Source organism: Ascoidea rubescens (assembly GCF_001661345.1).
Source record: "Ascoidea rubescens DSM 1968 unplaced genomic scaffold ASCRUscaffold_1, whole genome shotgun sequence".
NCBI classification, from domain to species: domain Eukaryota; kingdom Fungi; phylum Ascomycota; class Saccharomycetes; order Ascoideales; family Ascoideaceae; genus Ascoidea; species Ascoidea rubescens.
Window position 1 is genome coordinate 252808 of NW_017962913.1, and position 17104 is coordinate 269911.

General features: G+C 30.9%; 5 protein-coding genes across 5 annotated transcripts; 3 read left to right on the top strand and 2 right to left on the bottom strand.

Annotated features, from left to right (window-relative positions):
- Nucleotides 1-101: 101 nt before the first annotated feature.
- MSE1 (glutamate--tRNA ligase MSE1) lies at nt 102-1148 on the top strand (the record flags this gene model as incomplete). Its single annotated transcript, XM_020189855.1, has 1 exon — nt 102-1148. A coding segment is annotated over one exon (1047 nt), but the record flags the coding sequence as incomplete, so codon positions are not given.
- An 825-nt stretch (nt 1149-1973) lies between these two features.
- Nucleotides 1974-6248, bottom strand: NUP170 (Nup170p; the record flags this gene model as incomplete). Its single annotated transcript, XM_020189417.1, has 1 exon — nt 1974-6248. A coding segment is annotated over one exon (4275 nt), but the record flags the coding sequence as incomplete, so codon positions are not given.
- A 1778-nt stretch (nt 6249-8026) lies between these two features.
- Nucleotides 8027-12566, top strand: ASCRUDRAFT_67451 (uncharacterized protein; the record flags this gene model as incomplete). The annotated part of the gene is made up of 2 exons (XM_020191390.1): nt 8027-8050; nt 8184-12566. The coding sequence occupies 2 exons, from the start codon at nt 8027-8029 to the stop codon at nt 12564-12566; spliced, it is 4407 nt and encodes a 1468-aa protein (XP_020049644.1).
- Nucleotides 12567-13131: 565 nt separating this feature from the next.
- On the top strand, nt 13132-13713 carry ASCRUDRAFT_67452 (tubulin-binding prefolding complex subunit GIM3; the record flags this gene model as incomplete). The annotated part of the gene is made up of 2 exons (XM_020191391.1): nt 13132-13140; nt 13216-13713. 2 exons carry the CDS (start codon nt 13132-13134, stop codon nt 13711-13713), a joined length of 507 nt encoding a protein of 168 aa, XP_020049645.1.
- A 928-nt stretch (nt 13714-14641) lies between these two features.
- On the bottom strand, nt 14642-16060 carry ASCRUDRAFT_83308 (uncharacterized protein; the record flags this gene model as incomplete). Its single annotated transcript, XM_020194837.1, has 1 exon — nt 14642-16060. Exon 1 carries the CDS (start codon nt 16001-16003, stop codon nt 14642-14644), a length of 1362 nt encoding a protein of 453 aa, XP_020049646.1. The 5' UTR covers nt 16004-16060.
- Nucleotides 16061-17104: the final 1044 nt, after the last annotated feature.

The window sequence follows — 17104 nt, forward strand, 5'->3', positions numbered from 1 at the left end:
GTTGTTTCAACAGCTCTAACTGCTTTAACTGCCTTGCCCCAAGAACATATTCCTCACTTTTCAAGCTTCAGAGTCGTGAATCGCTCTCTGATCTGATCAAAAAAGAAAAGTTTTCGAATCCACTTGAACCTGTTCGAACAAGATTTGCTCCCAGTCCAACTGGTTATTTGCATTTTGGATCATTAAGAACAGCCCTATTCAACTATTTATTAGCAAAGGCTACAAAGGGAACGTTCATTTTGAGGATAGAAGACACTGATCAATCAAGATTGATACCAGATGCTGAGCAAAATATAATTAAAACATTGCGTTGGTGTGGTTTGGATTTTGATGAGGGACCCACACAGGGAGGCAATTATGGTCCCTATAAACAATCTGAAAGAACCCAAATCTACGAAAAATATATTAATCAGCTATTAGAGAATAAAAAGGTTTACAGATGTTTTTGCTCAAAAGAAAGGTTGAATGGACTTACTGAGTCTGCAAAACTCCTCCAACCACCTACAAATGTCTCTTATGATAGACATTGTGCTGACATTTCAATTGAGGAATCCAACAAAAGAGCTCAAAATAATGAGTCCTACACCATTAGGTTCAAATCTCCCGAAATCTATCCAGTTCTTGATGATGTATTGCATGGAAAGGTCAACCTACAGCCTCAAGTTAATTATGATGATAGAAGATATGACGATCCAATCTTGATCAAATCAGATGGACTACCAACCTACCATTTTGCTTGTGTTATTGATGACCATTTAATGAAAATCACACATGTTATTCGAGGTGAAGAGTGGTTGCCCTCAACCCCTAAACATATTGCACTTTATAAAGCATTTGGTTGGAATCCTCCCAAGTTTGTTCATGTTCCCTTGTTAACAACTCTTTCCAATCGTAAACTATCAAAGAGACACAAAGATAGTGATATTCTTTCGCTCAAAAATACTGGCTATTTACCAGAAGCCATAGTTAATTTTATTGCTTTGCTCGGTAGTGGTGTTTCCACTGTTGAAAATAATATTCATAAAGCCAAAGATATATTGCCTTTAGACTATTTGCAAGAAAAATTCAAATTAAACAAATTATCAAGATGCAATATTAAAATCGAACCAACTAAGCTTGATTTCTTAAACATTTTTTATTTACGTGAAAGAATTTCTAAAGATCCCAATGATCCTCTATTTCAAGAAGTTTTCAACATGTACTACTCAAAAATTTTGAATGTTTATCCTGACACCTCAAAAGAACATTTTCTCAAGTTGTTTAGAGTGGCATGTCTTAAAATTCATGATCCTGCTGATCTTATGAGAACTCCTGAGTTGTTTTCCTTTTTATTTAAAGAGCCTACTAGAAGTTTAAAAGATAAATCTCATGTTCAATCTTACAAAAGAATCTTTGAAAAAATTCTTGAAAATCGAGAATTACTAACCAAGGAAGGATTTTCAACATTAGTTAACGAGCTAGTAAAATTTGAACAAAACCATAGTCCAAGCATCAAAAAAAAGGATATTGCAAAAAGCATCAGGTACGCACTAACTGGTTTGGATTCTGGAATTGAACTTGCTAGTATTATTGATGTCATTGGCTCTGAAGAAGCTATTAAAAGGATAAAGAACACAGTAGATGAGTTAAATGCCATTTAACAACCTGGTCCATTCACCAGTTAATTTGTATATAGTTTTGCTCAAAATTTGCATGTTTTTATTGTGTGTACTGTATATTGGTTTTAATCACAAAACTCATTTAAAACAATAAAATATAAAAGAATCAATTCGATCTCTATATTATCAATTTTATTGAAAACTAAACAAAATATCTTGTTTCGACTGCCTGCTGAAATTACTGTTCAAACAGCAACCAAAATAAATTACATGCCGAAACTTAAATATTAGATTAGAAAAATATATAGTTAAAAAATTATCACAAAAGCTGAAACTTCATCAGTAAGTCATACTTTCCAATATCTGGTTTGCAGCAACCAAATAATTCAACTCCTTAGAAACTATTTCCTTAAAGCTACCTGTTCTTTCCCCACTAAACTCAAGCATTTCTTTAAGAACAAAATACAACTTTTCTGGTGAAACCCCGGACTGTGTGAAAATATTAGCAATTGTTCCTAAAGGAACATTTGAAAACCCAGTAGTTTCATTGAAAAACCTAATAATCTTATTAAACAAAATGTTAATGGGGAAAACATATTCAGACTTGCTAACGCTTTTGCCGATTTGAATTATGGAATTTGATAGGTCAATATACAATGGATCACTACTACCAGCGCTTTGAGTTTCATTATAATTATTTTTCACTTTAGAAAACAATGAATCCCACTTTGCTGAAATAGCTTCAATGTCTCTAAAGTTAGATTCTTTGAATATCAACAAACATAAACTTTCATAGCCTAATGGATCACAGAACTCATTGTACAACATACTAATATTCAAGATTTTTTTGTTTAGTAACTCAATATTTTCAACTTTAGTTTCATGATTTAAATTTATATCATTCTTAATTTTTTCAATCAATTCTAATTGAATACCAGAAACATCTAAATTATTTTGAATGTTATTCAATAATGAGACAGATTTTTGTTTCAAGTTAATTTGTTCAATGCAATTACAAAACCCTATAGCTTTTGCTAAATACTCGATTCTTTTCTCTAAAGACAAGTCAAAGTCTGATAACGCAAGCTTATACAATGTTTCAGCAGACTCGAAATATTTTGATCTTTTTGAGTAGTATCTTGATAAAAGATATGCTAAATCTTTGGAGTTGACGGATTTTTCTTTTAAAAATTGCAATATAAATGGAGTATCAATTTCCAATAATCTTTCTTTGACACCTTGAACAATAATCCAGTTATATAATTCGTAATGAAATAAAATATCGGGGTAATTGAAACAGATTTGATAACTTTCATCTCGTAATTTTGTTACTTCACTAATAAGAGGATCTTTATCAAAAGAATCCGAGGTGATATTTGAATAATTTTTTCGAATTAGTTCATAATTTTCAATTGATTTAACTTCTACTTTAATAAGTATTCCAAAAATTAATTTGTATCGTTCAATTCTTTCAGTATAAACTTTAGCACCTTCAATATCATTTTTAAGTTTTCCATTTTTGATGTATTTAATTGCCAATTTATTTTTATCCAAGTTATTTGCTGTGTTAAGAATGAAGTCAATGGTTTGATGATAGTAGTTTAAGTTAATCATTGTATTGACAGCTTCTTTGAGATCCTCGAGGGATAATTCTACACTAACTTTTTCAAATAACTTTACTGCAGAGTTTAATTCATATGAGGTCTTTTCTTGATCTTTTAAACCTATTGAATTTGCTTTCCTTAAATGCTCAAATGCTCTAAATATAATAACATCACTAGCTGAACAAAATGATGAGCAATGTTTTTGTAAGCTTTCGGCTAAATAATCAACAGAAATCCCCTTGTTAATATTTTTATTAATTATTGATGTGAAAACATCTTTGATAATTTCTTTAGTTTTAGAATCTGCGGTGAACAAGTCATAGAAATTCAATTTAGCCAATTCAACTTGTGTATTCAATGAAATGAACTTGATGGTGTCCTTGAAGATGCTTTGTTTTTTATCTGTAAAATTATTCACTTTTCTAGCAGTATCAATGATAATACTTTCATCGAATAATATTAAGAGAAAAAACAAAGCTTCTTTCATTATTTTTAGTAAATCATGGAAAGAGTTGAGTGCAGTATATTCTGCCTGGGCAGCAACTTCTTCTTCACGAGATATATTTCCATTAACTAAAGCTAAAGGATTTTCAAAATAAGGAATTCTGGCACCATATTCCTGAAAGAAATTTAATAATACAACGATTGTGTTGATGAAAAATAATATTTGTTTTTTGTCGATATTTATTAAACTTAAATGTTGGTTATTTTCTTTTAAAAAGACTTGATTTAACTGACCATTCTTCAAAACCGAATCTTTGTTAATGGTGAATATTTTTTTTTTCCAGATACTTCTAAAAATTCTTGTAATTAGTAGTGCAATACCGTAAAGTCTAGCAGATAATTTGACATTTTCAAAGCTGTAATTGAAATCATTTGAGTTTTTAAGTGATATTCCTGTGGATGATGAAAGAGCAATAGTTGAAGGGAATGTTAAAGAGCTGTTGTTAATTGATATTGTTTTTTCATATATGGGTTTATTAATCAACAGATTTGATAAATTCAGAAATTGGTTACCAACAAAGAAGGTGAAATAATTTAATTTAGCAGAATCGGAGAGGTTGTGTTTACAAATGATTCTTAAAGCAGTTGAGCAGGCTTCTTGAAGGCCATATCTTTCAATAAAGGGCAATAAATCGGGACCAAGACCTTCAAAGACAGTATCAGGCATTCTATATTTGAAAATCAGAAGAGCCGAATTAGTCAAGACAGCGAAATGTAAGGGTTCTGAGGTGTATTGGATAGCAAATAAATTGGAAAAACCTATTGGGGTATTTGTAGCAGAAAAGGTTTTATTTAAAATTTGGATATCAAAAATTTCGCCATAATTTTTTAAAAAAGTTGCATTTTCAACATATTCGTGGTAGTAATTTAAAACACCATAATCGGGGACAGAAACAAATAATTGATGATTTTTAAACTTGTTTTTTGGAGAATTTTTTGGAGAAGAGGTATTGTTGTTGTTGTTGTTGTTGTTATTATTATTATTATTATTATTATTATTATTATTATTATTATTATTATTATTATTATATGAGTTATTTTTATTGAGAGAATTATTTTCAACGGCAGCAACAAATATTCCAGGGGAGATAATTTTTGAGTTTATGGTTGTGTTTGATAAGATATCGCTATTTTTTTGATAATTTAAGATGATCGAGGATATTGAAGTTGATAATTTATTGGAGAGGTTTTTTTCGTTCAATTCATTTTGAATTTGGTCGATTGATTTATTGATGGGGGGAAATTTGATATTTTGTAGTCTTAGGGCAGTTATGGAGCCGGAATAAATAGCACCATTCAAGTAGATTCTGCAGCCAGACTTTGTTATACCAACTAGGAAAAGGTTTTCATTTTCGAATTTTGATACGACGTCGATATTTACAAAATGGAACAAGTTTTTGTTTGATAAAAGATTTGAATCTTTACAATCAGTTGTTCTTAGGTCAGATAAGATTTGCAGAGGGTTTAGGATATAAGGGTTGGTTAGTGAGGTGATTTTCAATTGTGATTTTGATTGAGAGGAGATTAGTTTATAGGCCCTTATGAAAGATTTTGAGGATAATGTGTATAATATTTCTCTTGATTCGTCGATTTTTAGTTGGATTATATGTTCTGGGGAGTCGTCAGAGTGCAAATTTTTAAAAGAGAAATTTAAATGTAGATTGTTTAAATTAACTGAGTCTTTATTTGAGTCGTTGAAAGAGGATGAATTGAACAAGTTCATTGCGGGGACCAAGTAGGATAGGTTTGATCTGGTTAGGCAAATTTTGTTGCATTTATTGTTGAACCAGGAATCAGTATCAGAATAGGAGAGTTCCCAAATATTGAGAGAATCACCATAACCGGTGAAGAAAATCTGACGAGTTTTTTCAAAGGTGATAAAATTGTTGACAAACAAGCCCTTTGTTGAGATGGATAGGTCAGTGGTGAAGATTTCTAGTTTTTTGTTTTTAGAATCGATATTTTTGGAGTTGGAGTTGGAGTTGAAGATTTTGTTGTTTTTGTTGTTTGTGGAGAAGGATTTGTTGTTATTGTTGTAATTGATTGCTAGGATGTAGATGTTATAAGGGGTTGAGATTAATAGTAGGTGATTGATTGAATCAACAAAGGTATTCTTTTTTGGTTTAGTTAATTTGATTGCCAAGATTAAATCTGGGATGTCGTCGATAATTGAGTAGTTTGAGTAAGGGTTTGGGTTTGCGAAATCCCATAGGATTAGTTGGTTATTGAGAATTATGCAGACGTGTTTGATTTCATTCAAAAGAATCATGTTGAAATTTTTAGCGTCAGTATTTAGAATTAAATTTTGAACTTTGTCAGGTATGGATTGAGAAGAGATTTTTTCAAAGGGAGTAAAGGGATTGGTGTTGAAATAGGAGGATAAATTTTTTGAGTTATTATTTTTGACATTGTTGTTGTTGTAGTTGGAATTAAAACTAAAGTTGTAGTTAATTGGATTACTTAAATTTGTCTTTTCATCTAGAATTGGAGTTGAGTTGTCGTAGGTAATTAAATCATCAATGAACTTTGAGGCCAATTGAATGGAGGATAAGTTTGAAGTAGCCAATACCTTTGAGTTGCACTCATATTTGGTGGGGATTTGCTGTTGAACAGATTGAGAATTTGAATTTGAAGTAGGGTTCAGTGGTAGGTTAGCAGAAGAATAGGAGGAGGAAGCAAAACCATTAACGGGAAGCGAATTGGCAAACGAAACCCTTTGGAGATCCATAACAATGCAATGGTTGAAGCAAATTAATGGAAAATAGCAGAGTAAAGAAAGAAATTACTGGATTTCCTCTGAAAAAATAATGAAAAGAACGAGAAAAAACAACGCTTGATCACGTGAAGTAGTATATGTGGATGCAAGGGTGTTCCGTTTTGGGCCTGCGTTGGGTGTTTTGTTTTTGCTTTTGCGCCGCAAAATTCAGATTGAGTTTTCGCGGATATCTTCGAGAAATCGTGACAATAAAAAAGTGATTATGTAAGTGAGTGTGATGTGTGGTTGTGCACGTGAGCGTTGAAGCGGGCTGTTCGCGAACAGCGGCTCACTCTTTGAAACGCGCTACATACGCTCTATAGCATGCGCCATTGAAGCGTCATTGAACGCCGAGGAGACTGAGGAGACCGAACAGCTGCAAATACTGCAGTACAGCCAACAGAAAAAGGATGTGTGGCGGTGATGACAAAGTGGTTGTAGCATTAAGAGAGAAGCCTAAAACACTGGGGTTGCAGGGGCCAAAGCTGGAAAAGGAAGCAGATCGTATATTTGGAGCTCGGCCAACGGAAGGAGGCCCGAGCGTGGAGACCGGATTAACTGGGCCGGAGCTAAGCATACAGGTGAGACAGCAGCAGGTTCTTTGTTCTGCAAAAAGTGTCGGAAGGTCCCAGAGCAGTTTGAGCGACAGCGGGTGTTTTTCAGACAGGCAAGTGGGTCAGCTCAGAGCAGACGAGCAGTGCTCCTACAGCAGCAGATGGGCCTTGAGTGCCAGAGGCTTGAGTGGTGTTTGAGCTACCAATTCATACCGGACTATCAATACCATTCCTCGCCGGCTGAGAGCTGGCCGTGCTGCCTCGACCAGCTCCGGCGCAAGAACACAGTTTTAGCTTTTTTCAGAGGCAGCGGGAATTGTGCTGAGAAACACGAGCAGTGGTGTGGGTGATGTTTCGTAGCAGGGCCTGCGGGGGATGTGGTGCATGCAGGATACAGAATGGGACCCGCTTCTGGCGCGTGCGTTCTGACAAGAAACGTTGGAGGTAAAGGAAACAGCCCAAGTTGGCGAGAGACAAACAGGAAAGGGACAGGAGAGCCAGCAGGAAAACAGCAGGAAAAACAGCAGCAAGGCCAGAACCAGCGTGGCGGCGCAGACCTCCTGTTTGGGAGTGATCCGGTGCACGAAACCGGCTCCTGCTTCAGTCTTTTTGGAGCACTTTTGGAGTTGTTTCTTTCCGTCTGCTGTTTGTGTCCCAGCTTCTATTGTCTTCATTCTGCTGCTTATCGCTCCTATTTCTGGTGCAGCTTCTGTTCCTGTTCCATCTTCCTGCTTTGGCCTGGTGCTTTCTTTCCATATCTCTTAATATCTCTTCATATCTCTCCAAGCAATCTTATCTCAAACCTTCTTTCTCGCAGTTTTTTCACCTCATATTTTAATGATCCCTCATTTTTAGTATTCTTTACCCAATTCATTATTTAATCGATTATTTAATTATCTATCCACTCATTCAACAACAGCTCCAACTCTACCTGTATCTCTATCTCTATCTCTATTTCTATTTCTATTTCTATCTCATTTGCTCTTTATATTCACTTCTTCGATTGCAAACATGTCCAAAGTCGCTAAGCGTTCTGTATGTATTTTTTCCAATATCCATTTTTCTCCATATTTTTCTTTCATTTCATGTCTCAATTCAAAATCAACTAACATTATCGATTTTTTTTGGGTTATTTTTTATTATTTTTTTTTCTTCTCCACTCACACAGTCAACTTCAACAAATTCAGAAAAGTCCTTGAAAAATAAAAAATCCTTTGCTTCAAAATTTATCGATAAAATAAGTCAGACCACACTAGACCACCAAAATAGAAAACAACTAGCTATCAAAAAGAGAGAAGAAAAAAAAGCTGAAATAGATGAAAGAATTCGTCTAGAAAATGAAAAAAGATTGATCAACGTAAAACAAAAATTTCAGCAAAGAAATTCCTCAAACCCATCTCAATCTCAATCTCAACCCACCCCAACTTCTCAATCCCATTCTCACTCTCACCCAAATCCTCATCTTAAAAACTACTGCTCAAATAATGGTAATATAAGCATCAACTCTTCAATCAACTCCTCCTCACCTCCAACTCCATCCAACCAACTCTCTTCTCCCAATAAAAATATCAATACCAATACCAATACCAATAACGACTCCAATTTCAACTCCTTTAATAACCCAAAGATTTCCATGTCTGATGACCCATTGCAAAATTCCTCTTTAAAGATATATACTCAAAATACAAACATCAACGACTCCATTATCAACGACAATTTCGACACTCAGATGTCTTTCAAAAATTCACCCATCTCATTTTCCAATAACAACATTTTAACCTCAAATTCAACCTCGAATTCAAACTCAAATTCAAACTCAAATCTAAATCATCTCTCTTTATCAAACTCAAATTCAATATCTGCTTCGAAAAATACTTCCTCCTTGACAAATTTGGCCTCCATCTCTCACTCAGACTCAATTTCAGCCTCAAATAATAAAAACAACAACAACAACGACAACAAAAATTTTAAACTCATAATAAAAAATAAAAATAAGAAAATATTTTTAACAAATAAAAACAAAAAACCACTCTACGTTGCCAAAAACTCATACTTATCTTCCTCATCCTCCTCCTCTTGCTCCTCCTCCTCCTCCTCTCTCTCCTCCTTCAATGACTCATTTGTTAACCAAAAGATATCACCTCACAGCACAAGCAACGATGACTTGGATGATGATGATGATGATGATGATGATGATGATGATGATGATGATGATGATGATGATGACGATGACTTGGATGATGATGACATAGATGACATAGACGATGATACTCGTATTGACCATATCGATGATGATAATCATATCAACCATACCGATGTCAGTGATACCATCGATATCCACAACAATTACAATAAAAAAGATGATCACTATCTTCACGATCAAAACAAAAGTTTCCACAACACTCAAAATAATTACAATGAAAATGCCATCATCGATGATGACGAAGATGACGAAAACGACGACGACGACGACAATAACGAAATTCACAACTCAATCACTAAAATTAACACCCATCATCTAAATATAAACAACAATAGCTCTAACAAAATTAACTCAAATCATCATCCAAATAGCATCACTACCTCTACAAACATCAAAGCTGAAATCACTAAAAATAACTTCAGAAACAAACAAAGAAATCGCAACACTTTTGCTAACCATGATCCAAACTTCTCAAATCATATCCATAAACTCAAATCCTCAGCTCAAAACAAATCCCTTCCTTTCTCAAAATTTGCTGTTTATAACGTCGAAGATGATGATGATTCCTCTGGCTCGATCTCTGATACCGACAAAAACTATAAAAATATAGACTCAATTAGAACTAAATTCAGAAGAGCAACAACTTCAACAATTGTTAACCCATCTTGTTTAAACAATAACAATAACAACAACAACAACATTAATAACATAAAAATTCAAACCCCAATCACGAATAACTCAGATGAAATCGTCTTAAACATCATGAAAAAATTCAAAAAGGATGCTACTATTGGTGATAATAAACCAACAACTCAACAACAATTCCAGCAATTCCAACAAAATATACTAAACAGCACCTCCTCTTTACGCAAAAAAAGTTTTAGTAGCTTGAATTCAGCTCCAGATTTCCCTCCTTTCAACACTAAAAAACTAAACTCCAATGCTACCGCAACCTATAATAATTTTAGAAGACCTTCTACTGCTCTTTCCACAAATACCGCAAATAGATCTTCCTATGCCTATGAATCCGATCATGATCTAAAACCCATAACTAGCACAAACACCCATATCAGTGTTTCCACTGCTCAAACACACATCGTTAATACTAATACCAACATCTCAGCTCTAAAAAACGAAAAAGCTAGAGATACTCATATCATAAATAACGATAACAACAATGACAATAAAAATATTATTAATAATAATAACCTTAACAAAAACTATTTTTCTTCTCATCATAGTATTAACTCCAATAACAATAGTCTCAATACCATTACAAAATCCGGAACTGCTCTCAAAAAAAGTTTCAGCATAAGAAAAGCAATGACAAACTCTCATCATAATTCTTTAAATCAACCACCAAAATCAGAAATTATTAGCAACTATAATTCATCTCCAAGCCCAAGATGCCTTATAGACAATAATATCTATGAACACACTGAAGATAATACCAAATTAAATCAAGTAATTGACCAAACTAAAAATATCGCTGGCGAAACTTTTAATAACCCTTTCAAATTAACTACGCAAAATACAAATCCTGAAAATGTGCACACAAAAAATAAAAATCATAATTCAGATAATATCAGAGGAAATTTTAACTCAAATACAAAAGATATAACTCAAAATTACATTGCCGATAAAATTTTACCACACGAACACGATTTGAATATATTTAATAAACCATATAATTATTTTTCCAAATCTGTTTCTGAACTGTCAAAAAAAAGAATTAACCTTCAAGATTTGAACAGGGAGGTCAATAGTTTTAATATTTTGTCTCATAACGATTACAAAAATTATGTTTCGGATCAGAAAAATGAAATGCCAAATAATAAATTATTGCAACCAAAATTTTTTCTTTATAAGTTTATTAATTCCAATAATAGCAAAGTAATTATTCTTGAAAAGCCAACTAATTTAAAAATCGAAAAAAAAGGCTCCTCAAGGGATTTGAAGAAAAAAGAAAAAAAACAACTGAAGAATAAAAATAAGAAAAATTTATTTTTACCTCAACCACCAAAAGTATCAAATAAAGCTAATTCTTTATCTTCTAGCAGATTGAGTGCTGGATTTTCTGTTTGTTCTGCTGATTCAAAATTAAGTATTAGTTCAAACGATCAAATAGTATTGAAACACTATAAAATCGAAGGAGAATTTTTGACCTCAAAAGTATTTATTCCCAAAAATATTTGGTATTTGAATAAGATTTCCATAAAAGACGCTAAGATTAAGATCAATATTATAAATGATTTATCAAACTTATTAAACACATTTATTAAGGAAATTTCCAAGAAAAACCTTTCAGGGATATTCCAAACAATTGACAACTCATTAATTTATTATCAAAAGCTATTATCAGCGTTTAATGTTTACAACAAAGATATGGAAGAAGAAGCTTCAGAACTTTCTGGTAATTATGAAAATGGTCTTAAAAGAACCTCAGACTCATTTTCAGCAGTTAGTGTTACTGAATTAAATGCTGATACATACCGTCCTATGATGCAACTAGGATTGACAACTCCCATAAGTAATTCAGCAAGAAATTCAAGCTTTGGTGGAAATAGTAATCACAATAATAGCGGTACTAACATTAGTAACTTGAATGGAAATCTTTATTCAATAAATTCAAATAAATCAGACAATAGTGAGAACTCGAGCAATTACTCTATGAACTCGCTAAATAAACAAGCAAGTAATGATAGTTACAGAAGAATATCAATATTTCATAAGAAGATAAAAAATAGACATTCTCCTTTGACTGGTGCTGGTCCAAATCAATTTTCAAATGGAAATATGGGCGTGAATGATCTCGACAGAAATTCAAGTATCTCATCAATCAATGTTTCAGTTTCACGCAATTCACAGTTGATGCTGATTGAAAACTTAGACAACAACATGCTCGACAAACATTATAATAATGAAAAAATCAAATATTTGGATTCATTGACTGGTTTATACAAAGTCGTTTCTCAAATTACTGACTATACAATAAAATTACAAGTTAAATTGGATTTGGATGAAACATCAGAATTCAGCAATAGTGAAATCGAAAATGAAAAGGAAAATTCAAGTGATCATCTTGAGGGCAAAAGCAAAAATAATGAGGGTGGCGCTGATAATGAGGAGTTTGTTGATTCAAAATCCCCAAAAACATTTAATGAGGAGGTTAAGATTGTCGTAGAACCAAAACAGATTTTTGATAAGTGCCATCTTGTTTTGAAGTTTTTATCTAAATCTGTCATTAGGTTTATTTTAATTGATGTTTTAAATCTTGCAAATGATTATATGAAGTCCTGCTGTGATATCCTTCTGATTAATACCGGAAATGATTTTATTCTTAAATGATTTTTGTATGTTTTACTGTTTGTTTTTTTAAGTTGTTATAATTGATAATTTATTGTTGTTTTGGTGCTTATAAATAGTCATTTTCACTTTTAATTGATTTTTTTCCACTTTTTAGACTTTTTCCACTTTTTACCCTTTTTAGACTTTGATTTCCATCCATTGAAAATTGACTATTCCACATTCGTTATTTATTTTCTGTTAATTTAATTCTACATTATAAATTTCCGCTTTTTAAACAAATACTTTTACAAACTTTTTTTGTGTAATAATCAGATTGGAACAGTTTTCCTCTCCATTTTCTATTTCACAGACATTCTCCCTCTTGAAGTACAAAAGCAAGAAATAAAAACAGTAACTCAATTAGGAAGTAAGCGATTCGCGTTAATGAAGAACCAGGCAGGTGGTAATGATCCATATTATTGGTTATAATCCACTTTAATGGTTGTTATCCACACGCTTGGTTTTGCATTTGGCGAAATTTTGCATTTTGAAGCAAAAAAACAAAGAGCTATAAAAGAAATGTTGTTGAGAAAGGTGGTTGCAGTGTTTGCTGTTCTTATTTACAATGGAGATGGTAAGTTTGCAATGGGTGATGAGATTTTTTTTATTTTGAGGCAAGATTTTGGAAACTAACTTTACCAATTAATAGCTAGCTAGTGGAAAAACAAACAATGTTGAAGTTCTATGGGAGGACCAACAAAAGATCAACGAGTTTTCAACATTAATCCAAAAAAAGGACATATTGACAATTGATTTGAAAGATTGCAGACAAGAGAAAGAATATCTAGATGATGTTTCAACGGAATTGGATATGATGGAATTGGAAAATGACGACTTTGACGACTTATTGTCTGATGATGATGATGATGATGATGATGATGATGATTTGAATGACGATTCTGATAATAAAGAAAAAAAAAAAGATGTTTCTGAAGATAAGAAAATCCAATACAAAATTGGTGACGCATTCATATTTATGTCATTGGAAGAAACTAAAACAAGATTAGAAAAAGACAACAAAATATTGGAAAACAAAATAATTAAATTTGAAGAAAATATTGATAAAATTAATGAACGATTAACGAGTTTGAAAAGTCAGTTATATGCCAAATTTGGTTCAAATATTAATTTAGAGCGTGACGAATAATATATAAAACAATAAAGATGCAAATAAAAAAGAATGTGCTATATTGATAACCTATAAATCGTTTAATCATATAAACACGATAGATCAAAAATGCATAAAGCCAAACAATAAATGATATTAGTTTATGCGAACTGTGCTGTCCTTCTCAATAATGACTGGATATCGAGCATTTTGAATTTCATATTGAAGAGTCGTAATCAATGGCTCAGGGAAAGCAAAAGTGAAGCCTGTTAAGACACCAGAAAACTCATCAGTGATGCATCCACCATATTCAACCAATGTGTTTTTAACGTTTTCAATTCTAGATGAGGGGGTTTCATCTCCCTTGGAAAACATTAAAATGTAATTTGAAAGAGCAATATTGTTGACAATAAGCATTGTAGTTTCCTCAACCGAACAAGAATCAATAGTAACTGCTAGATTTACTGAAACCCCAACACAAGTAAGCAATGACTGTTGGTGGGAATTTATACACTGTACAAAAAAAGCTCATCGATAAGCACTATCTCCAAGTGGCGTTCTCAAAACAACTCGCTTTGACTCTGAGATAGCGACTTATGGAAGTCGAGTCAATCGTTGATTTTAGCCTGTGATTGTGTTTTCTTTCGGCAAACATATTGTGAAGAACAAGCGTATCTATGAGTATATGTAGATGGTAAAAAATCTTTTAATGTATGCTATAAAGTGAGATATTGTTTTGATTCTCAAATGAGAACAGAGTTACTTATACAGTATAACGAAATGAAATGGTTTTAGTGAAACAACGAAAAAAAACATAAAAGTGGTGAACGTGTAAAAATCTAATAGGTATGATGTTTTTAAAAAAGACAAAATGATTTGGGACATGAAAAACGAATGAAAATTAAAAGTTAATAAAAAAAAAGATAATGAGAAAAGAAGTAGAAGCAAAAAGAAAAAGGGAACTCCTTTAAAGCTCTTTGAAAAACCGGGCCTCAGTAGCACTCCAATAGTTTAAATGCTTGACCAATTTCCAAATTTCCATATCAAGAGTATTGTAAACTTCACTAACATCAACTATCGAGTACCGATCATCAGATAGACTAATTTGAATCGATTTATCGTGAAGTAATTCAAACATTCTAATTATTTCTTTTGCTAGCTGAAAATTTGAGGCATCGTTGTCTCTCTCAAAAACAACTTTCAATTTTTCTAAATTACTGACAAAATTCTTATCAAATGAATTAGATAGTGAGTTGCTGAAAATCACAGAGTATAATAAATGAAGGTTATCAAAAGAAGAATCAGTTGTTATGTTCTTAATATACTCAAGGATTCCAGAGTTATCATAAAATTTATCTTTTAATATACTCATTGAATCTTCAATTTCATCTTGAGTTTTTGGTTTGGGATATACAGGATGAATAGTTTTTTTATTATTAATAATTAGGTTCTTAACATAGTAAATCTTTTTGGTGAGATGATCAAAATCTAGTAGATTCTTTTGCAGATTTTTAAAATTATATTTATCATCAACATTCGCCTCCAGTTTTAAATCCATCAATGAAATAGATAAATCAATAATTATGTTGTCACTGATCAATTGATTTTCTTGTTGTTCATCTTGAATAGGGTCAAGCATTATGGCTGTATTTGAAAATTCATCATTATTTTGATTGTGATAATATTTAATAAAACTGAAACCAAATATTGTTGGAAAATATTCATTTATTAAATATTCATAAGAATAATCATCGAATATTTCCCAGTTAAAATAAAAAACATTTCTTGATAAAAAATAATCATCAATAATTTTGTCCAATAAGTTTTTTAGTTTATTTTCATGAATTTTTAGTTCATTATTGTGCAATGGAAATTGATCATAATTGTCGTTATTAATTAAATTTCTATCCATCAAATCAAAATTATAATTATATTTATCATTAAAATTCTTTACTGAATTCTTTTTATTACTAAATTCTGAATCAATCAATTGATTAAACAAAGGATTTAAATAATTTAATTTGTCTGGGTCATTGTTTTGATAAAATAATAAGTTTTTAAATAAATTAGCACTTGGTAATTTATTATTATGACAATCTAATAAAGTTATTATTGTTAAGGGATGTTGAATTGAATAAATAATAAAATAATCATCGATATCATCAGCCTTTTCAAGGATAAAAGATTCAGGCAATTTTGAAGTTATTGTTATTGGAATGTTATTTAAATTTTTATTAATTTGATTAAAATTTTTTAAATGAACTTGGAAATTTAATAAAGAAAAATCATTATCAAGAGACATCTTATTATTATTGATAATTGAATACATGTGAATTAAATTGTTAAATTCAATCTTTTTGGGGTAATCAAATAGATTTAAATTTTTTTTAATATCCAAATTAAGATTGAGATAATTTAAACATGATTGATAATTGTTTGATAATTGGATTTTTGATAAAGTCATAAAAACTTTTTGAAAAATTTGAAATTTTTTTTCATTTGATAAAGAATTTGATAAATATACTAAATCATTAAAACCATTTTTGTTATAAAAATGATTTAAAGAATTCAAGTAAGATAGAGTTGGAGGCTGGATTAGATAGATTACTTCTTCAATAATTTTGTTCAACTTAAACAAATTTTGTTTATAATCATATAGTTGATAATCAAAGTTATTATTTTCATTTTTATTTTTATCGTCATTAATATTATGGATATTGTTAAGATTATTTGATAATAAAAAATGATTTTGAGAATAATTGTTATAATCTATAATACAGTTATTAATTGATAGGTTATTTAAAAATTTATAGAGATTTTGAATGAAAATGTGATTTTTATGATTTTTGTTTAATAAAGAATACTGATCATAGATTAATAAACCATTTATAAATTTTTTCTTAAAAAAATTATTATAGAGGTGAATATCTAATATTTTTAAGAATTTGTTATAATAATAAGAGTTTAAATTTGAAATTGAAGGATTTAGATTAAATATTTTAGTTATAAAATGAAGAGAATAAGTTGAAAATAAATCGAAATCCTTATGAATTATATTTAAGTTTTGAATTGAAAAAGCAATAAAATTTTTCAAGTGATTATTAATTATGTTGGAATTTTTGTTGTTGAGAATATTTAAAGAAGAATTGAATAAATCCGATAATAAATTTGCATTATAAGATAAAATTTTTGAGTTTTTATTATACCAAAACGAATCATAATCATAAAAAACATCTTTATTGTTGTTATCATCTTTATTATTTTTGATATTTTTAATATTATCATATGGAGAAAGAGTTTTTTTAAATTTAGTATATTGAATTGATAAATTTTTTATATAAGATTGAATTGAGAATTTATTTGCTAAGATTACGTTTAAATTATGGTTATTAAAAATGTTTAGTTTATTTGATTGAAATAGTGTATTGAA